The sequence below is a fragment of the Bos taurus genome, chromosome 28 (assembly GCF_002263795.3).
Source record: "Bos taurus isolate L1 Dominette 01449 registration number 42190680 breed Hereford chromosome 28, ARS-UCD2.0, whole genome shotgun sequence".
Classification (NCBI taxonomy): Eukaryota; Metazoa; Chordata; class Mammalia; order Artiodactyla; family Bovidae; genus Bos; species Bos taurus.
Genome location: NC_037355.1, coordinates 8,736,176 through 8,763,053, shown reverse-complemented (window position 1 = coordinate 8,763,053; position 26,878 = coordinate 8,736,176). Strand labels below are relative to the sequence as shown.

Genomic DNA, 26,878 nt, shown 5'->3' with positions numbered 1-26,878 from the left:
GCAGACCAAGGAGATGGTGGATTTGTGTCCCAAAAAACCATCTTTCCTGAGTTACGAGTCAGGTTGTTTTTTATACCAAACAGGAAGGGGTGTTGGTTGCTGCAAACTTTTTGGTGTGAGAATCCTTTGCTCTTACAACAGTCCTCCATGTAGGTTTGGTGACAATGTCCCTATAAACTTCAACAAGACAAATGTTATTCTCTGTTCTGCAACTTTTTATCTCTAGTGAATGGAAAGTGTTATACCTTTAAAGGTCAGAGCCTTGAAAATGCCTGTATATTTCAGGCCCTAGGCAACATTCTTGTAGCAAAAGCAATAGGATACAAAGGATAAAGGAAAAGAAAGATCCAATATGGAGTCAGATTTGCTCTTCCCTATTACATAATCTTGATGAAATATTAATGATGATTATTAATATATATTATATTAAAATTAATTAATTTAATATATAAATAATATATGTGTTAATATAATATAATACATAATCTTGATGAAATATCACATAATCTTGATGAAAGTGAAAGTGGAGAGTGAAAAAGTTGGCTTAAAGCTCAACATTCAGAAAACGAAGATCATGGCATCCGGTCCCATCACTTCATGGGAAATAGATGGGGAAACAGTGGAAACAGTGTCAGACTATTTTTCTGGGCTCCAAAATCACTACAGATGGTGACTGCAGCCATGAAATTAAAAGACGCTTACTCCTTGGAAGGAAAGTTATGACCAACCTAGATAGCATATTGAAAAGCAGAGACATTACTTTGCCAACAAAGGTTTGTCTAGTCAAGGCTATGGTTTTTCCTGTGGTCATGTATGGATGTGAGAGTTGGACTGTGAAGAAGGCTGAGCGCCGAAGAATTGATGCTTTTGAACTGTGGTGTTGGAGAAGACTCTTGAGAGTCCCTTGGACTGCAAGGAGATCCAACTAGTCCATTCTGAAGGAGATCAGCCCTGGGATTTCTTTGGAAGGAATGATGCTAAAGCTGAGACTCCAGTACTTTGGCCACCTCATGCGAAGAGTTGACTCATTGGAAAAGACTCTGATGCTGGGAGGGATTGGGGGCAAGAGGAGAAAGGGACGCCAGAGGATGAGGTGGCTGGATGGCATCACTGACTCGATGGATGTGAGTCTCAGTGAACTCCAGGAGTTGGTGATGGACAGGGAGGCCTGGCGTGCTGCAATTCATGGGGTCGCAGGGAGCCAGACACGACTGAGCGACTGATCTGATCTGATTACATAATCTACAGCAAGGAATGTGCTGGTGCCATCGCAACTCAGGGAACCTGAATCAGGATTCCAAGGTGCTAATTTGCAAACTGTTAAAAGATAAACTGAGGCATATATTTTAAAAAATTAAGAGTTTATATGAGCAAAAATTGATTTGAATTGGGCAGCATCCTATCTAGCAAATAAAAAGGAGCTCTGAGGAGCTGTATGAAATGAAAGACTTTATTAGGCAGAAGGGAGTGGGAAGAGGAAAGTTATCTGGCAAAAGAAAAAAGTAGGTTGTGTTATTGCAAAGTTATTTTTCTTTAAGGTAGCAGGGGTCTACCCAGCAGATTACTTCACTACTGCTAATCAGATGGTTCCTGCATATAGTGGAAACTATAATTAAGCCTCGATTTGGTGATGTGGGGCTTAGCATAAGTGACTCCATTTTGGGCATGTTGTCTTTTTATTTGTTTGTTTTTTCCTTTTTTGTTATTGTTGTTTGCTCCTGGTTTTTTTTTTTTTCTGTTGTTTTTTAACGAAAGAGAGAGAGGTGCAGATGTACGGGAGCTGGTGGTAAACCCTACTTGGAGAGGGCAGGAGGGCTTCACAGGGAGAAATGGGACTTTGCCAAGGATGAAAGCTAAGCAAGGATCTCTGAGGCCAAGGGAAACATAGATGCAAAACCTTTTATGCAGTTAAGTAGGTGAAACACCATGGTGAGTTTGGAGAAGTGTAAGCAATTAAACAAATTTTCCTAGCACATGTATTTCTACTTTAGCCTTCTCCTTACCACCCATTTCTCCTCACCCCTTTCCACCCCCGCTCTGCCATCCTGCCCCTCTAGGTTGTCACAGAGCACCAGGCTGGGCTCCCTATGTTATGTAGCAGCTTCCCACTAGTTATCTGTTTTACAGATGGTGGTGCATATATGTCAATAGTACTTTCTCAATTTGTCACATCCTCTACATCCCCTGCTGTGTCCACAAGTCCATTCTCCACATCTGTGTCTCCATTCCTTCCCTGCAAATAGGTTCATCCATATCATTTTTCTAGATTCCATATATATGCATTAATATACAATATTTGCTTTTCTTTTTCTGTCTTACTTCACTCTGTATTAATAGGCTCTAGGTTCATACACTTCACTACAACTTACTCAAATTTGTTCTTTTTTATGGCCGAGTAATGTTGCTTTGTATATATGTAAAGTAACTTCTTATCCATTCATCTGTTGAAGGACATTTAGGTTGCTTTCATGTCCTGGCTATTGTAAATAGTGTTGCAATGAATATCGGGGTGCTGCTGCTGCTGCTAAGCTGCTTCAGTCATGTCTGACTCTTTGAAACCCCATGGACTGTGGCCCACCAGACTCCTCTGTCCATGGGATTCTCCAGGCAAGAATACTGTAGTGGGTTACCATTTCCTTCTCCAGAGGATCTTCCCAACCCAGGGACCAAACCTGATTCTCTACATCTCCTGTATTGGCAGGCAGGTTCTTTACCACTAGTGGGAAGCCTGAAGGTACCCAAGGGGTACATGTGTCTTTTAGAATTGTGGTTTTCTCAGGGTATATGGCCGGTAGTGGGATTGCTGAGTCATATGGTAGCTTTAGTCCTAGTTTTTTCAAGAATCTCCATAGCAGCTGTATCAGTTTACATTCCCACCAGCAGTGCAAGAAGGTTTCCTTTTCTCCACATCCTCTCCAGCATTTATAGTTTGTAGATTTTTTGATGATAGCCATTCTGACTGGTGTGATGTGGTACCTCATTGTAGTTTTGACTTGCATTTCTCTAATAATGAGCAGTATTGAGCATCTTTTCATATGTTTATTGGCCATCTGTGTGTCTTCTTTGGAGAACTGTCTACTTAGGTCTTCTGCCCATTTTTTTAATTGGATTGCTTGTTTTTCTAATATTGAATTGCATGAGCTGCTTATACATTTTGGAAATTAATCCTTTGTTGATTGTTTCATTTGCAATTATTTTTTCCTGTTCTAAGAGTTGTCTTTTCTTCTTGTTTATAGTTTCCTTTGCTGTGCAAAAGCTTGTAAATTTAATTATATCCCATTTGTTTATTTTTGTTTTTATTTCCATTGAGCTTGGAGGTGGGTCAAAGAGGATCTTTCTTTGATTTACGTCAGAGTGTTCTACCTGTGTTTTCCTCTAAGAGTTTTATGGTTTCTGGCCTTACATTTAAGTTTTTAATCCATTTTGAATTCATATTTGTGTATTGTGTTAGAAAGTGTCTAATTCATTCTTTTATATGTCACCGTCCAGTTGTCCTAACACCACTTATTGAAGAGGCTGTCTTTTCTCCATTGTATATTCTTTCCTCCTTTGTGAAAGATAAGGTACCCATTGGTGCATGGTTTATCTCTAGGCTTTCTATTTTGTTCCGTTGGTCTAGATGTCTGTTTTTTTGTGCCAGTACCATACTCTCCTGATGACTGTGACTTTGTAGTATAGTCTGAAGTCGAGGAGATTGATTCCACCAGTTCCATTTTTCTTTCCCAAGATTGCTTTGGCTACTCAGGGTCTTTTGTGTTTCCATACAAATTGTGAAATTTTTTGGCCTAGTTCTTTTGAAAGATACCTAGGAATAAACCTACCTAAAGGGATTAAAGACCTGTATGCAGAACATTATGAAGATCATGGCATCTGGTCCCATCACTTCATGGGAAATAGATGGGGAAACAGTGGAAACAGTGTCAGACTTTATTTTTGGGGGCTCCAAAATCACTGCAGATGGTGACTGCAGCCATGAAATTAAAAGACGCTTACTTCTTTGAAGGAGAGTTATGACCAACCTAGACAGCATATTGAAAAGCAGAGACATTACTTTGCCAACAAAGGTCCGTCTAGTCAAGGCTCTGGTTTTTCCAGTGGTCATGTATGGATGTGAGAGTTGGACTGTGAAGAAGGCTGAGCGCCGAAGAATTGATGCTTTTGAACTGTGGTGCTGGAGAAGACTCTTGAGAGTCCCTTGGACTGCAAGGAGATCCAACTAGTCCATTCTGAAGGAGATCAGCCCTGGGATTTCTTTGGAAGGAATGATGCTAAAGCTGAAACTCTAGTACTTTGGCCACCTCATGTGAAGAGTTGACTCACTGGAAAAGACTCTGATGCTGGGAGGGATTGGGAGCAGGAGGAGAAGGGGACGACAGAGGATGAGATGGCTGGATGGCATCACCAACTCGATTGACGTGAGTTTGAGTGAACTCTGGAAGATGGTGATGGACAGGGAGGCCTGGCATGCTGCGATTCATGGGGTCGCAAAGAGTTGGACACGACTAAGTGAGTGAACTGAACTGAACTGATGAAAGAAATCAAAGATGACACAAACAGATGGAGAGATATACCATGTTCTTGGAAGAATCAGTATTGTGAAAATGACTATACTACCCAAAGAAATCTCAGAAGGTGTTATTTCAGTGGCGCCCTGGAAGATGTGAGAAATAGCCCATTATGTGGATGCAAGAGGTGGGGAAGAGGGTGCTGGTGGTCTCAGGGATGGAGAAAGTGCTGTATACTTCAGAGACAGGACACACAGAACATGGGATGAGAAAGAGGAAGGAATCAAGGCTGAATGCCAGGTCTCCTGGCTTAAGCAGCTGGGTCAATCAGTGGCTGTTATGGGCACAGCCCTGGGCAGCTGGACAGGGGGACTGCATGACTCTCTGTGGTCTGCAGTCTCGTCCCCTTGGAGAAGCTGTTACGCACCTGGTTCTTGGACTCTTTAATCAATAGAAATTGATAAGAAGCCAGACAAGAAACTCAGGCAAGGCTCTATGGGGACTCATGCTGTAGCACGAGGGAGCAAAAACAAGAAACAGGTGCCCTTGCTCGCTCTCCTAGAGAGAAGTGAACTGGTCCCCTAAACGGGGTGAGGGTGGGGGCAGATTGGCGAGCTGGGCCGAAGAGGAGGCCTATGTGGTCTGCCTGCCCCCTTGGTGGTGCTGTATGCAGGGATCATGTGCAGTTACCCGCTTTTGCTCCAGGCTCCTCAGAAGTGGCCCTTGGTTTGTGGCCCTTTTGTATCTTATTGTTCTCATTGTGTCTCAACTGCCCATGCGTGTGGTTATTTTTAGTACTTTATAGTTTCTTTATATTCTGTTGCTGGGGGAGGCATTTGTCCAGGTCCAAGTGCAGGCGCTCGAAGCCTGTCTCAGTTGTACTCAGTCTCTCCTCCTGGTCCACTAGGGGCCTTTTAGGCCCTTCTTTCTGTGCGCCTGCCCTTCTATTGAATTGCTCAACTTTAAAAAGGTTGAGAAAAGGAACCAGTCCAGTAGGAGCATTACAAGCTGGATGGATTTGTGAGATGAGACTGGCACCCAAATGTAAGAGAACGTTGTTCATCAGCTCTGCCATTAACTGTTACATCTGGAGGAAACAAAAACAAAATCAAAAGTGTTTACAGAGACGTTTAAGAATCAAAACTTCGGGATGTTCTGTATATGACATCTTTTTTTCATTATCACAGAGAAGTGAGTTGAATGTGCCATAAAACTGGCTGAAAAGTAATTTTCCTAATAGTGCTAATATTAATGAGGGTTATCTGGTCTTTGTCCAAAGTATTTGCAGGCAGGGATTCATGATACTTGTCTAAAACCTCAATTCCTAAAGCATTTCTTGTGAAAATAGGAACATTCCTGTGCCCAGATCCTCAATAATAAAAGACACCAGGAGCGTTTTCAAAACTGTTGGCCTGATTTAAATTTCACTGGAAAACAGCTTTTTAAAACCAAGTTGTCTGTATGGGGCCTCCGTGTGATCACTTCCCACTGGCAGCTGGTAACTGCCAACTTTTGGTGGCTTGAGAAAGTGAGCTGTTTCCCACGCTCCCACACGGCAACCCAATCAGGATGTTTGTGCTGGGAGATGTTTGGATGGGGTTGGGGCAAAAAGGGCGAGAGACCAGCTGGACAAGCTCCTTCCCCAACTCCCTTCTCTACAGCCTGTCCATGCATTCCAGACAATCATTGCTGGTGCCAGGTGGTGATGGAAATTATGTCACCTGAACACTTAACAGCCCATGAACTTGGTAAAATGGGAGGGTTTTGCTAAGTCTACAGTAACTCCCAAACCTGTTGCTCTTCTCCCTTCCCAGGGCCCAAATTGGCTCCATCAACGCTGAACCTTTTTATCTGGTTCTTGGCATGTTGTAGGGTTTCTTGTCTGCCCCTGCCCCCTCCTCTAGGAATGAGGTCTGAAGTGACTGAATGATGAGGCCATGGGAAGTGGAGGGAGGGAAGGAAGTCACCTGGAAAACTCACAGGACTTCTAATCAACTGAACAGCTGCAACTCCCTTCCATGCATTCCTGTTCTTCCAGTCTGTAGCTTCTTGAAGTGCAAACTAGGCGACCATATGCAAAGTCACTCCCATTGCAGTCAGGATTTTTTTAAAAATTCATGGACTCCAGAAGTAAAAAGACCACTTGTGTGGTGTTCTTTGCCCCCAGCGGACTATGCATTAAGAAGGATGCTGCCAAGTCGCTTCAGTCGTGTCCGACTCTGTGCGACCCCATAGACGGCGGCCCACCAGGTTCCCCCGTCCCTGGGATTCTCCAGGCAAGAACACTGGAGTGGGTTGCTATTTCCTTCTCCAATGCATGAAAGGGAAAAGTGAAAGTGAAGTCGCTCAGTCGTGTCCGACTCTTCGCAACCCCATGGACTGCAGCCTACCAGGCTCCTCCGTCCATGGGATTTTCCAGGCAAGAGTACTGGAGTGGGGTGCCATTGCCTTCTCCAATTAAGAAGGATATGTGTGTGTTAATCACTCAGTCGTGTCCGACTGTTTGTGATCCCTTGAACTGTAGCCTACCAGGTTCCTCTGTCCTTGGAATTCTCCAGGCCAGAATACTGGAGTGGGTTGCCATTTTCTTCTCCAGGGGATCTTCCTGACCCTGGATCTCCTACATTGCGGGCAGATTCTTTACCACTGAGTCACCAGGGAAGCCCTGGAAGGATATAGGAGAGACTCAAAGCCTCATCCTAAGCCCGGTTTTGCAAGGAGGCCCAAGCATGCCCACCACCAGGGGTCTATGGACACTTCCCCATTTTCCCAGGGAATGTGGATTTTACTTGGGTAAGAACACAGCAATATTTTCATAGGCTTTAGACTGCTTTCAAGAAGTGTTAACTGGACTTCCCTGGTGGTCCAGTGGTTAAGAATCTGCCTGCCAATGCAGGAGACGTGCGTTTGATCCCTGGTCCTGGAGGATCCCACATGCCATGGGGCAACTGATCCCATATGCCACAACTACTGAGCCTGAACTCTAGAGCCCCATGCTCTGCAACAAGAAAAGCCACCACAGTGAGAAACCCAAGCATTGCAACCAGAAAGTAGCCTTGCTTGCTGCAACTAGAGGAAGCCCTCGTACAGCAACAAAGATCCAGTGCAGACAAAAAAGAAAAAACATGATGACTGATTTCAAGAAGTGGTAACTGATAACTGGTTTCAAGAAGGCTGAATTAAGTGATTAAGTGAACACAGTGAACTAAGTGAATTAAGTGAACATAGTGATTAAGAAGGGTCGATGTGGAGTTGGTCTCCCTGGGTTCAAATCCTGGTGCTGCCACTTATTGGTAACTTTGGACAAATTGATTCACTTATTAATACCTTATTTTCCACTTCAGAAAAATGTGGATAATACCAATGGCTTTTCTTGGGTCCTTCCTACATGACAAACAGCAAAAGTTCTATTTGACAACTTCATTGGCAAAAGACAGGTTTAATCTAGGTTTGATTCATTGTCATACTCATTTTTCCTATTTTAGAAGAAATTCAAATGCACACATCTTTGGGATCCCAGATAGCAGGGCTGTTAAAAACACTCTCAGCTGAGAGTAGCACCTTATTGCTTTTCTTGGCACCTTTTGATAACTGGTGAGGTTGAAATGGAACATGTTCTTCTTATTGGTCTTTCTTCTTGAAAACTGTTTGAAATACCCTTTGGCCTGCTTCCCATTGGAATCTTAATGTTCTTTTATTTACATATGAACTTTGTTTTCTGATCATGCACATAATACGTGTATCTTGAAAATTTGGGGGAAAAAGCAAATTTACTGGAATAAAAATGACCCTCAGAATTTTAAAAAATAGTACTAGCTCTTCTTATGGGTTCTTTTGAGGATTCAGTAGTAATAAGAGGTCTGGAACATGGTAAGCATCCAATACAGTTAGCTATTGATGTAGGGCATTAATCTGTTCACAGTAGTGACAGTCTCGTGGCGCAGTCACATCTACTTCTTAACTCTCATTTACTTATTGTCCCGTCGTCTTTTGCGTTAGTCCTCCACATCCTCTGGATGGCGGGCGCCTTGAAAGCAGAGTCTGGGTGGTGCCCATTTGTGGACCCACAGCTCTAGCGCAGCCCTGGTTTGTCACGATTAGTTCATCTGTTGAGTAAATTAAGCCAGGCTTTGGTGATGACTTATGTTTGAATGGTGCTTTTTGTGCCACAAAGCACACACATAGGAAGTCTGAGACTTGAAGTTTAGGACCCTTGCCCAAGTCATATGCCAGAGTCAGGTCTTGTGATTCTTTTATTTATGTATTTATTTAGCTGGGTCAGGTCTTAGTTGCAGCTCCTGGGCTCTCTAGTTGCTGTGTTAGGGCTTGGTTGCTCTAAGGCATGTGGGATCTTAGTTCCCCAACTGAATCAAACCTGTGTCACCTGCATTGCAAGGCAGATTCTTAACCACTGGATTACCAGGGAAGGCCCAAGGTCTATGATTCTTGCCCTTGCTCCTTCCAGTAGGCTGTCCTCTCTAGGAAGAGAATGCTGAGTTTTATAATTCCAGATCATGTCTTTTGCCAATTCTGTTGTATCTGAACCTCATATGAGTGAAATTATGTAGCATATACTATGGTTGTGTCTGGATCCTTTTGCTCGGCTTAATACGTATAAGATTCACTCATGTTGTTTTGTGTATTTTTAAAAATCACTGTATAGTATTCCACTGTATGCTAAGACCAGAATTTATTTACCTGTTCTCTTGTTGATGGGTATCTGGGTGGTTCCCAATATTTGGTTGGGCTTCCCAGGTGGCTCAATGATAAAGAATCCCCCTGCCAGTGCAGGAGATGCAGGAGATGTGGGTTCAATCCCTGGGTCAGGAAATGGCAACCTGCTCCAGTATTCTTGCCTGGAGAATCCCATGGACAGAGGAGCCTGGTAGGCTACAGTCCCATAGGGTCATAAAGAGCTGGACATGACTGAGCATGCACAAAATTTGGTTCTAAGTCTCTGCACTCCTTTTAATGATGCTTATTTTTTTACAGGTCACCACCAATGGCATCATTGCCATGAGTGAACCCCCAGCCAAAGAAACCCACCCTGGGCCCTTCCCACCAACCTTTGGAGCAGTCGCCCCTTTCCTGGCGGACTTGGACACAACAGATGGCCTGGGGAAGGTCTACTATCGGGAAGACTTGTCTCCCTCTGTCACTCAGCTGGCAGCAGAGTGTGTCCAGAGAGGGTTCCCAGAAGTCTCTTTCAAGCCCAGCAGTGCGGTGGTTGTCACTTGGGAATCCGTGGCTCCCTACCAAGGGCCTAGCAAGGACCCCACCCTGGAAGGCAAGGTAAGCACCCGTCCAGGCACAGGGGCAAAGAGTCTAATACATTGGCTTTGCGCACTTTGGTCTTCTGGTTTGTGCTACTCTGATGTACACCACGTCCATGTGATTGATAAAGATAGGACATCCAAAGCAAAATCTAATAAGCTATTTATTGCAGATCTGAAATGTCCAAAATCTTATCTGCAGGCTACCTAAATCTGTGTTGTAATGATGATCAGATGTAAAGAAAGCCAAGATCCCTGAGATAATGAGCCACATGGCAAGAACAGAGTCGATAAATTACAGCCCTAGCTGCTCTTACTTTGGGAGGTGGTCTCTAGATAGAGAATTTATTGCAAGTTTATGAATATGCAGTGATAAATTAAAATAATAAAGCAGTCCCAAGGGATGTGAAGAACTAAAGATAAGACCCATGTTCTAGTTGGGGGAACAACCCACCCATCATCTATTTGTACCATGTGAATGGTTCAGGACACGGGTTTCTTCATAAGCAGGGCTGTGGTTTTTTTAGATTCAGCGGTTGGGAAAGATGTTAGGATGTGTAGAGCTTGGACCTGTGCTTAGAAGGGGAATTTTTTTTTTTTCCCGATTCTTTTTTTTTTTTTTAATTTTATTTTATTTTTAAACTTTACAAATTGTATTAGTTTTGCCAAATATCAAAATGAATCTGCCACAGGTATACATGTGTTCCCCATCCTGAACCCTCCTCCCTCCTCCCTCCCCATACCATCCCTCTGGGTCGTCCCAGTGCACTAGCCCCAAGCATCCAGTATCGTGCATCGAACCTGGACTGGCAACTCATTTCATACATGATATTATACATGTTTCAATGCCATTCTCCCAAATCTTCCCACCCTCTCCCTCTGCAACAGAGTCCATAAGACTGTTCTATACATCAGTGTCTCTTTTACTGTCTTGTACACAGGGTTATTGTTAGCATCTTTCTAAATTCCATATATATGCGTTAGTATACTGTATTGGCGTTTTTCTTTCTGGCTTACTTCACTCTGTATAATAGGCTCCAGTTTCATCCACCTCATTAGAACTGTGGCTGAGTAATACTCCATTGTGTATATGTACCACAGCTTTCTTATCCATTCATCTGCTGATGGACATCTAGGTTGCTTCCATGTCCTGGCTATTATAAACAGTGCTGTGATGAACACTGGGGTACACGTGTCTCTTTCCCAAGAAGGGGAATTTTTGAGCAGGTCAAGAAGCCCATCTGTAGATCTGAAGTGAGATTTTAGGACATGCTTCAGTTTCTCCTTGGAAAAATAATTTCACTCCACCATTATTTAAGTGTTATAGCATGACAGGGTAGAGTACAACTTGAAAGGTCCAAAAGCATCTTTAAATGGAGGAAATGGTCCAGGCTGGTGGTTCCCAAAGTGTGTACCACAGAATACTAGTCTTACAGAGAGTCCTTGAGGAAAAAGACTCCTTGGGCCAAATGAGTTTGGGAAATGCTAACACTATAGGTTCCTCTTGGTGTCTCACTCTGGAAAGCCCTACAATACAGAAACCTGCTTAACTTAGTTTAGTTTAGTCATCCCTAAACCTCTTGGCTATACCGTTTTCCCTCCCAAATAAGACACATTGCATCCCATAGAGCACACTTTGGAGAAATCTGACACGTTTTGCTTTGCCACCTGTACCCGCCTGAGTGGCATGCTTGAAAACTGTTTAAAACCTTCAATTTCATGGGACTTCCGTGGTGGTCCAGTGGTTAAGACACCAGATTCCTTCCCTGGTGGGGGAACTAAGATCCCACATGCCAGATGGCATGGCAAAAAAATAAATCAATAAAATAAAACCTTAAATTTCTCAAGTGTGCATCCTCTTTACTTGAGTAATAACTGCCCGACCCATTGTACAGAGCTCCTGCCTGCCTCGTGGGCCCAGTCTCCTCTCATCCTGCCTTCACTCCCCACTGTAGCAGCTGGACCAGATTATTTGCAATTCCCTGATGAGGCTTTGTGCTTGTTTGTTTTAGCCACTATCTCATGCACTAGTTGTGCTCTGCTTGCGATGGCCTCTCCCTGACCCTCACTGCTCGTGTTAAGCGCCTGCTTGTTCACTCAGCCTCCTCTGCCCCCGCCCCTTCCAGCCCTGGGCACTTTGCCTGCACGCAGCTTGGTTACAGAATCCATTCTTTAGTTTGGGAATGTTTTGTTCAGATGTCAGTCTTCCCACCTAAACTGAAAATTCTCAGGTGCCAGGATCATGTATTATCCTTCGTCTTCACAGTGTTTGGGGCGATGTCTGGTGCACAGGAAAGGAATACATTCTAACGTGAAGGAATACATTCTCTGCCCGATTCTCATATGCTGGCTCACATAGTCCTCCTAACATTTCTGTGCAGTAGATGATTTTCTTTCCATTTTACAGATTCAAAAATCAAGGTTCAGAGAGGTTAGGTAACATGCCCAAGGTCACTCAGCCAGTGATGAGGGCAAGGAGTTGGATCCAGATCTGTTTTCTTCCAAAGCTCATGTTCTTTCTTACTGAACAGTGCTAGGGCTTAATAAACTAAATAATAAATGTGGTTGAATATGTTTAATGGCTGTGGAAACAAATTCTAGGGATAAGAATTTGCAAATTTGCTTGAGAGATAGAGGTAACATCTCTATAATTTTTGGTTAACCTTAAGGTCACAGTTATGCAGAAGGTATTCATTGACTAATTAGAAAATTTCATGTTGACATAGCCTTAGAGATATTTAAGTGGAATTATCCCGGAATACTGTCCTTGCTACAAAAATATTTCTTTAGAATAAGGTGCAAATAGTGCCATCTCTGTATTTTTTATATGTAGTCTGGTGAATAGCACAGTTTAAGATCCCGAGTAACTGAATCTTAACTCATCTTCACAGAGAAACACATTCCAGTCCATTCTGGCCTCCTCTGATTCCAGCACCTACGCCATATTCCTTTATCCTGAGGATGGTCTGCAGTTCTACACGACGTTCTCAAAGAAGGAGGAGAACCAGGTTCCTGCGGTGGTTGCTTTCAGCCAAGGTTTAGTAGGATTAATATGGAAGAGTGACGGAGCTTATAATATATTTGCTAATGACAAAGAATCAATTGGAAATCTGGCCAAGTATGCTTTTTTATTCTTCAGTAGATTCTCCCTTTAATAAGATTCTCATCTGACTGTTTTATAAGAATAATGTAATGGGCTTTATAGAATATTACCTAAAAATGTGGATTTAAATCCTGTAGGGGACTTTCCTGGCAGTTCAATAGTTAGGACTCTGCACTCCCACTGCCGACAGCCCAGGTTCAATCCCTGGTTGGGGAATTAAAATCCTTTAAGCTGTGCAGTGTGACCAAAAACAAATAAAAATTTTTAATTTTGTATATAGTTTTTATATTATATAGTACTTTTTTCCTGATGAACTCAGGGAATATACTCTTAGAATGAAAGGCATCCAAGTTTTTAGATATCATTTTCATTTGAAACAGTTTTATCATCTCTTCTATAAAGTTAGAAATACAAATTATTCAAAACTATCTCTTGCTATGAACCCATGGCTGAGAGGGTTTTCCCTACACTGACTGGGGGTGGGGAATGTTGTTATAATAGAAACAGTGCTTTCTTGGTCTATTTTGTAGAATTTGGCAAAAGGGGGAAAAGCTCAGACTTTTTTTTCTAATAATTAAACTTAATTATCCTTTAAAAAATGAAGCACCTCCTCCTCCCAATTTCACTTTGTCAATGGAGTCTAAAACTCCTCGACAGTGTACTGGTAAATATTTAACAACTGACTTTGTGCAGGTTGGGGAAGCCCTCACTCATTTATAGGATTTGCCTATTTCCATGGTATAAACACTTCTACCATGTCCAGTTTTCAGCTGTTACATCATGTCACTCACCCGGAGGTTGAGAAAAGGTGAACCGTTATACAGTATTCTCACCCTAGAGGTGTAGTAGATTCAGATAACTTCAAGAACATAGCCAATAGGAACATAATGCATATGGGATGAGTTTGGAGCATTTATTGCCTCTGCTTTTAATATAGTTAAATTGTAAGTTTATATAATTTGATTTTTTATAAGCTGGTTCAGGCAAGCTCCTGTACATCACTGCCTTTACTCAAGTCCCAGGTAGACAGACCGATTAGACGTCCGATTTCTGTAGGACTTTTCTTGATTTCTCATTCCCTGTCCCAGCCCAGTCTTTTGCTCAGTGTTCTCCACTGGATAGTGTATGTCCCTTCTTTCTATCATATAATCTGGTCAGTTTATACAATTTCTGATAGTAAACCAGTATCAGAACAGTAAAAATGGTAGGGCAAGAAGTAGAGATTAGGGTTATCCTGTTGTGTTTTATAACTGTAAGATGCCTTTAGATTCTGAACATCCTTTGCATTTTACTATACCCTCTGAGCATAAAGAGGTAAACTGAGACCTATCCACGGTTCCACAGCTAACAGTGTTAGGATTTCTAGGAAACCAAGTCTGTCCTGTTTTCACTGATAACGTTTGACACTAAATACATGGGTTTTTTTTTCCCTCTTACCAACTAATTCTTCAACTCTCCAGATACCAACTGGGTATCCTATAATTCAGTTCTGACACTAACTGCTTGGAATCAGCACAGACCTCATAGCGTAAGGGCTCAGTCCTCCAAGGCTGCCCCCCTTCAGACATCCCTCCAAAGTCCTAAGCTGCTGCCTACACTTCCTGTCAACCAGCTATAAATTGGGGCTCCATGACTCCCTGCTCAGGTTTGATAATTTGCTAGAATGGCTCACAGAATCCAGGAAAGTACTTTACTGACTATTACTAGTTTATTATAAGGGATGCAACTCAGGAATAGCCAAATAGAAGAGATACATAGGGCAGGGGGCCCTGTTTGAGGGGAGGAGGAGGTGAGGGGCTTCCATGCCCTCTCTGGGCACACCACCCTCCTAGCACACCTCAACTGTGTCCACCAGTCCAAAAGCTCTGTCAGCCGGATAACTTAGGAATTTTTATTACATAGGCATGATTGATTAAATCATTGGCCATTGGTGATTAACTAATCTCCAACCCCACTTCCCCACCCCCTTCCTGGAAGTCAGAGTGTGGGGCTGAAAATTCCAACCCTATAATCATGCCTTGGTCTTCCTAGTGACCAACCGCCTTTCTGAAGCTACCCAGGGTCCCCAGCTACTAGCCATCTCATTAGCATACAAAAAGGCATTCTTATCACTGCAGAGATTACAAGGATTTTAGGGGTTATATGCCAGAACCAGAGACAAAGACCAAATACTATCATATCACAGCATGTCTCCAGAAAGAGCATAATGGAAAAAAATGCACACAGATCCAGTCAACATGTTGCTCATACTGACCAGTGATTCGTATAAACACATTTTAAGGTCTGAAAATATCCCTGAGCATGCCTCTGGAATGGCTGAGAAGAAGTCTTTGCTAGGGTTGTGCCCACTGGATACATCTCCACCATATCCTGCTGGGTGGTCTCAGCTCTGTGAGGACCAGACAGGACCACATCTGCTCTCCTATCCTGCACCGAGGCTGTGGGCAGTAGCAGGCCATGGGGTTTTTAAGTGACATGGATCTCCAGGGCTCCTTCTGCTTGGTTGGTGGGGGCTGTTTGTAAGTTGCTGGCCTGTTTCCAAGAAGCCTGTCCTTCCCTCTAGGAGCAGCAACTCTGGGCTACAGGGCATCTGGGTGTTTGAGATCGGGAGTCCAGCCACGGCCAGCGGCGTGGTCCCCGCAGACGTGAACCTGGGACTGGACGACGGAACAGAGTATGACGACGAGGATTATGACTCAGTGACGCGTGTGGGCCTGGAAGACGCGGTTACTACATCCTTCCCCTATGAGGCCCCAGGAAGGGGAGACAGTGGCACATACAACACGCCCAGTGACCTCTCCCCCCGCCGCATGGCTACTGAGAGACCCCTCACACCTCCCACGGAGAAGACCAGATCTTTCCAGCTACCCGGGGAGAGGTTTCCCCAGCAGCAGCCCCAAGTCATAGATGTGGATGAAGTCGAGGAAACAGAAATTGGTAAGGCCATTTGTGTGGCATGTGGTATGTTGTTGGATACTTGGATTTCCACACAGGGGAGCCTTACTGGGGGCTGCACACAGCTGTGTGCATTATTTGGAGGTTTGTAAGGATGAGCCTGGAGAAGGAGGGGTGGAACTTACAGCGACAGAGCATGGGTGAAGTGAAAAGTGAAAGTGTTAGCTGCTCAGTCGTGCCCGACTCTGCGACCCCATGGGCTGTAGCCTGCCAGGCTCCTCTGTCCATGGAATTCTCCAGGCAAGAATGCTGAAGTGCATAGCCATATCCTTCTCTAGGGGATCCTCCTGACCCAGGGACTGAACCCAGGTCTCACACGTTGAAGGCATATTCTTTACCATCGGAGCCACCAGAGCATGGGGTGGACGGACCCAAAGGCTGCAAAGACACCAAGGGGTCCAAGATTAGGGCTGGGGTTAGGGAGACTGTAGAATATGTCCTCTTTCAAGTTTCCTGTTCTTCTTTTTATGTGTGTTTTAAAGAGAAAAGTGCTTTAGAATTATTTTGAAAGTCAGATGTCCTTATTTGTGATTTCTGAGATCAGCAATATATTCACCCACCTGAAAAAACATTTTAGAAGTTCCTCTGTTGACACGGTTTATCTTTGACATTTATTTCCTCTTGGTTTATGGAAGGAGGATGGTTGATTATTTTTCCTCCAGGCTCCAGTCAGTTTCAGAGTTAGTTTGTGAACATTAAAAATACAAAATAACCAGATCCACTTTTCAAGGATGGTTTTAAAGTATAACATCTGTTTTTTCCATAATATGTTATGGAAAAACCCAAATGAACTTAACTTTTTGGCCAAATCAATATATCAGACCATCACTTCATGGCAAATAGATGGGGAAACAATTGAAACAGTGACACACTTTATTTTCTTTGGCTCCAAAATCACTTCAGATGGTGACTGCAGCCATGAAATTAAAAGAAGCTTGCTCCTTGGAAGAAAAGCTATGACCAACCTAGACAGCATACTAAAAAGCAGAGACATTACTTTACCAACAAAGGTCCGTCTAGTCAAAGCTATGGTTTTTCCAGTAGTCATGTGTGGATGTGAGAGTTGGAATATAAAGAAAGCTGAGCGCTAAAGAATTGATGCTTTTGAACTGTGGTGTTGGAGAATACTCTTGAGAGTCCTTTGGACAACAAGCAGATCCAACCGGTCCATCCTAAAGGAAATCAGTCCTGAATATTCACTGGAAGGACTGAAGCTAAAGCTGAAGCTCCAATACTTTGGCCACCTGATGCAAAGAACTGACTCATTTGAAAAGACCCTGATGCTGGGAAAGATTGAAGGCAGGAGGAGAAGGGGATGACAGAGGATGAGATGGTTGGATGGCATCAGTGACTCAATGGACATGAGTCTGAGCAAGCTCCGGGAGTTGGTGATAGACAGGGAAGCCTGGCATGTTGCAGTCCACGGGGTTGCAAAGAGTGGGACAGGACTGAGATACTGAACTGAACTGAACGGAATGTATCAGATTTTTGCTAGTTTCAGAGGAAAATGTAGCATTTTCAAGTATACCATTTGAATCCCATCATGCTTTGAATTGTCTTATAAAAGACATTGGAACTAGACTGTGTTCTTTTTTTTTTTTTTGCCCTTCAGGTTGGCCAGTAATATTCCTGTCAAGGGGATGGCCCAAGCCTTTAAATGATAATTACTATGATTGTTTCTACTATGAAGTTATCATAAGGCCCTCAAAAAATCTACTCCTCCCCCCCAAAAAAAAGAGTTTAAGATAAACAAAGTCACATTTCCCACACTTGAAAACCTTGAAGAAATATAGTAGAAGCTAATAATGAACAAATAATCACACTCAAAAAAAGAAAAATCTATCCCATTCCACGTTATTTACCCATTTTTATTTCTCCTTACTTGCTGTGGTTTGTCTCATAGCAATAATCATAAATGTTTGTTCTTATCGAGTATCCCAAAGCATGGACAGGATCTGGTGGCCAGGGAAGTGTTCTTACTTACTTCTGAGGCACAGAGATGGAGAGGTGACATTTAGTGACATCATGCAGACATGGGTTCATGTCTCAGGGCTCCCCTTACACACATGGCACCCTGGATTTCCTGGGGTGATGCTGACATCTAGCATGTGGCACTCTGCTCTTACAGCTGGGTCTCAGAGTGATCTCCCCAAGGTAGGTCATGGGCATGTTTGTTTGCATATGTTGAGTTCTGAGGGCTTCCCACGTGGTGCTAGTGGTAAAGAAAGTGTTAGTCGCTCAGTCGTGTCCTACTCTTTGTGACCCCATGGGCTACAGGCCACCAGGCTCCTCTGTCCATGAAGTTCTCCAGGCAAGAAGACTGGAGTCGGTTGCCATGCCCTCCTCCAGGATATCTTCCCAACCCAGGTTGAACCCAGGTTTCCTGCATTGCAGACAGACTCTTTACTGTCAGATCCACCAGGGAAACCTCTTAGTGGTAAAGAACTCACCTGCCATTGCAGAAGATGTAAAAGAGACAGGTTTGATCCCTGGGTTGAGAAGATACCCTGGAAGAGGGCATGGCAACCCACTCCAGTATTCTTGTCTAGAGAATTCCATGGACAGAGCCTGGCGAGCTATGGTCAGAGTCAGCAAAAAATAAGACACAACTGAAGTGACTTAGCATGCCTCCATGCATGTTGAGTTTTGAGTCTCATCCTGTTTTCACCTCACATAGGTGTCTCTGAAATTCTCATTTGTGAAGCCATCACTTTGAAATGAGAGCATAGCTAGTCCCAACAACTCATGGTAATTATTACTTGGTACTGATAACAACAACAACAAAAAGCCTAGATCTGAACCCCAACTGTGTTTAAAAGAGATCTTTCTCTGCCCTTGATCCGAGTTATTTCACTGTTTTTATTAGAAAGGTCAGTCTTCTGTAGCCAGCAGTGCATTCCTGGTGTTATTTGAATAGTCATCCACAGATACATCAGCTATAACAGACCCACTGGGAGCTGAGCTTAAGCAATCAGTAGCATCACATGCGTTCAGCTCAGGGCCCAAATGTTCTTGGCTTCAAATGCCATTTATACATCCCGGAAATTCCCTTCTGGGTGTGTAGAACTCCTGGAATCTACCTGGGGTCAAACTTTACTTTTATTTTCACTCATACCAATTATAAATTGGGTCATTATCCCCTCCAAAAGTTCATCCCTCCTTGTGCTTTTGAATTCATTCCAAATTAGTGTGCTCTGCATTTTTAAGTTTAATGAGCTGGCTCATCATTCTAATAAAATCAACCTGGGAGGGAGAACCATTTGCACTAGGGAGAAATTCATGTTTCTTGGGCCAAAGGCTGTTAGAGCAGGTATGACTGAGGAATTATTTCTAACCAGCTTTTAACTCTAAGAGCTTCTGATTTATCCCCTGGTGAGAAGAATGGGGCCAAAAAGTTTAAAATACTTTAAGCTCATTAAAATGGCACATTTTATGTTGTATGTATTTTTACCACGATAAAATATAATTTTAAAATATTTTAACATCTGCACCCAAATTTGATGCTGTTTTTTTTTAGAAAGGTTGGTCTGATGCATATCTGATGATGTTTGATGGATGCCATATTAAGACTGACATTGGACAGCTATCACCCAATATTGATTCATTGATACTAAGGACATTGGATTATAGCATTTTTAAAAAATTCACCCTTGCGACTTCCCTGGCAGTCCAGTGGTTAAGACCCCATACTTCCATCGCAAGGGGAGCAGGTTCAGTCCCTGGTCAGGGAACTAAGATCCCACATCCCTCATGGCACAGCCCAAAAGTAAAAATTAAAATAGTAATAATTCACCCATGTGATTTCTCAAACTCCTTTTAGACCTACATGCCTCAGTGATTTGAGTGATGGAACCACTGTACTAGTTAAGTGGCCACAGATAGAGAGGCCTGTGTCTGAACGGCCTGAGCAGACGTCCAGTCTTGCACAGCTGAGGGTGCAGTGTTCTAAAGGCTCCTCGTCCGGAGCCGGTGAAGTGCTTACTGGTGTGCTGTGTTCTCTCCGAGCAGTTTTCAGATACAACACGGATTCCCGGCAGACATGCGCCAACAACAGGCACCAGTGCTCTGTGCACGCAGAGTGCAGGGACTTTGCCACCGGCTTCTGTTGCCGCTGTGTTGCTGGCTACACGGGAAACGGCCGGCAGTGTGTTGCAGAAGGTACTGTGTCTTTGATCCTTTTTAAGGGGGAGAAAAGGGAGGAGTGGTTTTGTTTTGGTGCTTGTTTTGAAATCTTGCCTTTACCCAGATCTCTAAAGGTAGGTGGTGTTTTCAGCTGGGCAGTGATATTTCATCTCTCATTCCTCATTCTTGCCTGTATTTCTCTATGGGGGTGAGGGGGAAGAGGTCCTAGGGAATGCCCTTTTTACTAATAAGGGGAGGCCTCTTTCTTTCCTGTGGTGTTTCTCCATCTCTGAAATGATGGCCATTGAGAACCCATCTTCAGGCTGAAATGTTGAAATTATGCAATTGTCAGGCCCCCTTGTTTTCCTGTTTCTTTCAAACCTCTTCTTTTGGCATCACTCAGACTATGCTGATGGTGGTTCAACTCCAGCAGGGCCATGGTGGGCTGGTGAAGACCAAAATGTTGGGTTGGCCCAAAAGTTTGTTCAATAAGTACTTTGTTCAGTAAAGGTCTTGGTGAAAATGAAAAATGTGTCTTTTATTTGTACTTAAAACCAAACCAACTTTCTGGCCAATGCAATATGTAGGGGGTAAGGACTATTCCAGTCCCCCTACTCTCTGGTATTCCTGTCCTTGTGTTCCCGGAACCCCAGCATGGTGATGGAGGAGCAGAAGGGGCGCATCACAGCTAACTTTGGAGACCAGGCCCATTGTGCTGTCAACTCCAAAACATATTTGGCTGTGGGCTGGCATCAGTCCTGAGCTCTGCACCCCCAAAAAAGGATCAACCAGTCTTGATGTTCTCAGATGTTCTGAAAAATCTCTGCAAAAGTCTAGAGGGTCCGGATAACAGTTTACTTAGAGAGGGAGACTTATGGGAACCCAAGACCATAAATTAGAATGAAAGCAAAAATAAAGCAAACCATACTGAACCTGTCTCTGCAGATGCCAGATCACTCCACTTGTCACCCGTCATTTTCCTCATATGTTTACGGAGGAACCTCAGTTGCTTGGCAAAATATGACTAAATAAAACTCAGTTGGAGGAATGCTTTTCTGTTTTTCAGATTTCCTGCCATAGCTAAAGTTAAATCAGTTCTTTTAATTTGCTTAAAAAAAAGAAAGGTTCAAAAAAAAAAAGTTCCTTCTAGGTTTTGTTAAATATTGTCTTTAGCAAGGTCAGAAAATTCTGTATGCTTTGCATATTGATTTGGGGGGATGTTTTTCACATCTATAAATGTGTTATCTCTTTTCTTGCCCGTTGCCCCAGGAATGACATGCTTTTGCTGCTTTGTTTTAGGCTTGGCTTTTATATTTTGCTTGCCCTGGGAAGAACTTCCACAATTTACAATGAACCCTTCTTCTCAAAGATCGATCTCATGAGCTCTTTCCATGCCAAATGTCAGAGCTGGAAATGCTGACAGGTTGCATTTGGCAACAAGCTTGGATATGAAAGATTGCTCAGCTACATTTTTTGATGTTCTAAACACGCCCTGTCATAGTTTTGTGGTTTAAATATTTGTTGGAATCTTACTACTTTTGAAATATTTTTCTAGCTCCAAGTTTGACGGAAAAAATGTGGTTTTCTTCCCTTGGCTTTCCTGCTTGTTTCTGTAATTGTTTGGGGGAGGCATTTTTTTGATATTAGTCTTCTAACTCCATAGCATTCCCCCAGTGTAATGACACCGTTTATGTGCAGAAATACTCTGTGTGTCGAATCTGCCTTGGCTTGTCAGTGACCTTGTTTTGGGGGGTTTTGTTGCTTTGGGGGCCATACTGTGTGGCATGAGGGCCCAACCAGGGATTGAACCCATGCCCCCTCCAGTTCAAGTGTGGAATCTTAACTGCTGGACTGCCAGGGAAGGCCCTCAGTGACCCTGTTTAGCAGCTGTGCTGTGCTTAGTTGCTCAATCGTGTCTGACTCTTTGTGACCCCATGGACTGTAACTCACCAGGCTCCTCTGTCCTGGGGGTTCAGCAGACAAGAATACTGGAGTGGGTTGCCATGTCCTCCTCCAGGGGATCTCCCCAATGCAGGGATCGAACTCAGGTCTCCCACATTGCAGGCGGATTCTTTACTGTCTGAGCCACCAGGGAAGCCCTAGGATATATTAAACACAGCAGAAAGTCGTCAGAACACAGACGACAGTGCTCAGGTGAGAGCTCATTTGTCTGAGGTTAGTCTATAAGCTTTACTGTAGAACTTACCATGTACAGAAAACTCTGCTACGACGGAACCAGGGAGTTGGGTGTGAAGGTCCTGTCTCTAGTCATTTACAGTCTAGGAAGAGAAACATGATATGTACAATCAATAAGTGGTGGAATTTAATTCTACATCAAACCTGATGTACTTACCTCTTCCTTCAGCTTTTGTTTTTTAAGATGTCAGTAACACAATCAAAGTATACCATTTGGTGGTTTTTAGTATATTCACTAAGTTATTCAACTGTTACCTCTAATTTTAGAGCATTTTCATCATGCCAGAAGCAAACCTGGATCTTTTAGCTGCCACCCTGAATTCATCCTCATTCCCAGGCTCTGTCAACACCTAATCTGCTGTCTGTCCATGTGGGTTTTCCTGTTCTGGACATTCCATATAAATGGAATCATATATCATGGGACCTTCATGTTTGGCTTCTTTTACTTAGCATAATGTTTTCAGGGTGTATCCATGTTTAGGATGTACCAGTACCTTATTCTTTTTTCCTAGCTAAATAATATTCTATTGTGTGGATTTTCCACATCTTATTTATCTGTGCGTCAGTTGATGGACATTTGAGTGCTTTCCCATTTTGGCTGTTAATGAATAATGCTGCTAAGAACATTCATGTACAAGTTTTCAAGTGAACATGTGTTTTCTGTTTTCTTGGGTATATACTCAGGAGTTGGAATTGCTGGTCATATGGCAACCTTCCATTTTCTTATTCAAATACAAGAACAACTTGATTTCTTGAGATTCTTTCTTTTCCTGATTAAGCAATAATAAATACATGTAAGTTATTAATATCCCAACATTATAGAGATATATAGTATAGAAAATGAAAGCTCACCACATCACCCTGAATTAACCTCTATTAGCAATTTTGTGTAGCTCTCTTCAGACATTTTTCCTCTATGAGTATGCTAGCATCTATCATTAATGCAATTTTTTTAAATGGGGTCCTACATATACTATTTGGTAATATGTGAAAAAAGCTTGTAAATATGCCATAGTAAGTTTCACATCTTTCCCAGTTATCTAAAGGAAATGACCAACAACAAACATACCCCAGCCCACAAGCTGGTTATGGGTCAGAGGGCATATTTGTGTGACCTGCAATACCCACTGTGGCTACTTCTGTCTGGCTTGGGTTAGTGAGGGTCTAGGATTCAGACTGGCCAACTTATATTTGAGCCAGAGATGCTCTTTAAGAGAAGTTCCTAAGAGTCTTAGGGACTTCCCTGGTGGCCCAGTAGGTGAGAATCCACCTGCCAGTGTAGGGGACATGGATTTGATCCCTGATCCAAGAAGGTTCCACATGCTGTGGAGCAACTAAACCCATGCACCACAACCACTGAAGCCTGGGCACCTAGAGCCTGTGCCCGGGCACCTAGAGGCTGTGCTCTGAAACAAGAGAAGCCACTGCAATGAGAATCCCGCACATCGCAGTGAAGAGTAGCTCCCCCGGCCCCTGCATACTGTGTCTAAGCAAAGCCCATGCAGAGCAACAAAGACCTAGCTCAGCCAAAAATAGTTATTTTTTTTAAGATAAGTTATAAATCAGACAACCTAATGTCCCATCCAGTTTAGCCCCATTGTCCCAGTGAAATGACTAATTCTGTCCCTGATATTCTCAAAAGTAATCAGTTATATATCACCTAGTTCTGGATCACCCATGATGCTATTCTCCTGAAATTGTGTTATTTGCCTCTGATGTTCCTTCATCATACAGTGGGTCCCACTTTTCTGCTATCCATTATCCATCAATATGGAAGAGAGGAAGAAAGTTGGAATTTCTGCAGCTCATAGCCACAGCTGCAGGGACTGCCTTCGTCTTGGGAAGAATGACTTCCTTCACTTACCCCAAAAGCCCTTTACCCCAGCACTGCTGGGCTCTTTGCTTTATGGGTACAGAGCCCACCAGACACGCTATTCTATTCTGAAGGGCTGGCTTCTTTCTTCGTTTCTCGTTCAGGTTCCCCGCAGCGAGTTAACGGCAAGGTGAAAGGGAGGATCTTTGTGGGGGACAGCCAGGTCCCCATTGTCTTTGAGAACACCGACCTCCATTCGTACGTGGTAATGAACCATGGGCGGTCCTACACAGCCATCAGCACCATTCCTGAGACTGTCGGGTACTCTCTGCTTCCTCTGGCCCCTATTGGAGGCATCATTGGATGGATGTTTGCAGTGGAGCAAGACGGATTCAAGAATGGCTTCAGCATCACAGGTAATTGACCTTAAAATTAATGGGCTGGGTTGAATGGAAAGGGAACTCTATGTGTCTGCAGATAAGTTACAAATAAGTATTTTGTGGCTCTGGAAGTAAGGTGTTAGGGTAAAATCATCAAGTTTTTCATTAGTATACAAGGAGATGAGACCAGTCAATCCTAAAGGAAATCAACCCTGAATTCATTGGGAGGACTGATGCTGAAGCTCCATTACTTTGGCCACTTAAAGCGAAGAACCGACTCATTGGAAAAGAATGTGATGCTGGAAAAGATTGAGGGCAGGAGGAGAAGGGGCGAGAGATGATGAGATGCTAGATGGCATCAGCAGACATAAGTTTGAGCAAACTCTGGGAGACAGTGAAGGACAGAGAAGCCAGGCGTGCTGCAGTTCATGGGGTCACAAAGAGTTGCACACGACTGAGCAACTGAACAGCAACAACACATTAACTAAGACTGTCTAGAATTACATTTTGATCAGGGAGCGGTTTCATATTGGTGATGCTTTGTATATGGGTCGATTTAAATTGAAGTTACGTTGTGACTTACACCAACTTCAGGGAGGCAGAGGTAATCTTTACAAATTCCCTACAACAGCAAATATTTGTTTCTACAGTGGTCCTTCTTAACTGCCCCAGAACATGTGTTATCAGCGGGATATCTGCCTGGACCTGGGGACTGTAAAGCAGGAGTTGTCAGACTTTTTCTGCAAAGAGCCAGAGAATAAATAGTTTAAGCTTTGCCTAAATATTTTGGGCTATTCGTTCTCTGTTGCAGCTATTCAGCTCTGTTTTTATCAGTTGAAACCAGGCATAGATAATACACAAATCAATGAGCATGACTGTGTTCCAATGAAATTATTCATGGGCACTGAAATGTAAATTTCATATAATTTTCACATATCATGAAATAGCTGCCAGCCATGCTATCAGGGGAGACTTCATACGTGGAAAAGGGAGGAAGCTGGAAGAAGGTGGAATGTTTTTTTCCTGCTTGTTTGGGGCTGCTGCCCTGCATAGACCAAGGGGAGTTCCTGAGCCAGCACCCATGGTATGTGCTTCTAGGATGGTATCTGGACTTGGTGATGGTTTTCCCTGAACAACTCACCCATCCTGGCTGGGGCGTAGCTGTGAACAATAGTCATCCCCTTAACTGATGTCTTAGAGCACTTGACATTTGGCAGAGCACTTTTTAACATACTTATCTAATTTCCGCAAGATAGATATTGTACACCAGTTTCATCATCAGGAAATGGAGGCTCAGTGGGTTTAAGTAACTCATTCAAGTTTACCCGACCAGTACTGAGCACAAACCCCAATACCCTGCTTTTTCCAGCACAAATCCTGAGCCCGCCTGTCTCAGATGCTAGTTTTCGGATGGGAAATGGCTTTGTTCCTTGTGCGTGACTGAGTTGGGCTGAGAGGATGGCCCTTTCCTTGACATCACTGGCCCTATTTCTACTCACCAGACTAAAGCATCTGTAGAGGAGGTGTGAACCTGTCCCCACCATGAGTCCGGGCAGGCATGAATGTGACTTCTTTGACAGCAAAGTGACAGACTGACCTTGCTTTGCAGGGGGGGAGTTCACCCGCCAGGCTGAGGTGACCTTTGTGGGGCACCGGGACAAGCTGATCATTAAGCAGCAGTTCAGCGGCATTGATGAGCACGGACACCTGACCATTGACACGGAGCTGGAGGGCCGCGTGCCGCAGATCGCCTTTGGCTCCTCGGTGCACATCGAACCCTACACGGAGCTCTACCACTACTCACGGCAGGGTGAGCCGCGTCCCGCATCCTTCAACCCAGGGCAGCGCTGCACGTGGGCTCCAGCCTGAGCTCATGCTGTCTCCTGGCCTCCAGAAAGGGAAACGCAGGGGTTACCTTACTCAGATCACCTTCCCTTAATTACAGACATTGAGCATGCTCATTGGAGAGACTTTAGCGCAGAAAAGAAAATAAGCATGACTTACAGACCTAAAACCAGGACACAATTATTAAATTAAGTGTATTTCTTTCAGCCTTTTCCTTATATACAAAATATATCCCAACGTATATATACCTCACATATATATATTTATATATCAACATGTATTCTATCCTTATATATGAAAAATCATGTACTTCTCCTTATATATAAAAATATCCCAACATATGTATATTACACATATATTCACATATATATCAACATGTATACTAGCCCAACATAAATAGCTCATCATATGATATAATTTCAGAATAAAATAATTTTATTATATATCTATATGTAGTTTTTAAACTTTTCATTTCAAATTTACAGAAAGTTGAAAATAGCACCATATCCACATATCATTTCCCCAGCTTCACCGATTGTTAACATTTTGCTACATTCTCTTAATTGTTCTCTCCCTTCCTTATATATAAGAGAGAGTAAGTTGTAGATGCTGTGATCCTGCATCTCCTAAATATTTTACAATATTTCACATGTTTTTTCTAATGACAAGAATATTCTCTCATGGTC

At 43.2% G+C, this 26,878-nt stretch overlaps 1 protein-coding gene across 2 annotated transcripts in view; it reads left to right on the top strand.

Annotated features, from left to right (window-relative positions):
* The window catches only part of NID1 (nidogen 1), a 96,933-nt gene that overhangs the window by 21,149 nt on the left and 48,906 nt on the right, over window positions 1-26,878 (top strand). For both annotated transcript variants that reach the window (NM_001101155.1, XM_024986699.2), the window contains exons 2-7: window positions 9,498-9,797; window positions 12,670-12,896; window positions 15,445-15,818; window positions 19,845-19,994; window positions 24,132-24,383; window positions 25,957-26,157. In NM_001101155.1, the coding sequence (NP_001094625.1) occupies window positions 9,498-9,797; window positions 12,670-12,896; window positions 15,445-15,818; window positions 19,845-19,994; window positions 24,132-24,383; window positions 25,957-26,157 (1,504 nt within the window). The remainder of the gene's footprint in view (window positions 1-9,497; window positions 9,798-12,669; window positions 12,897-15,444; window positions 15,819-19,844; window positions 19,995-24,131; window positions 24,384-25,956; window positions 26,158-26,878) is intronic.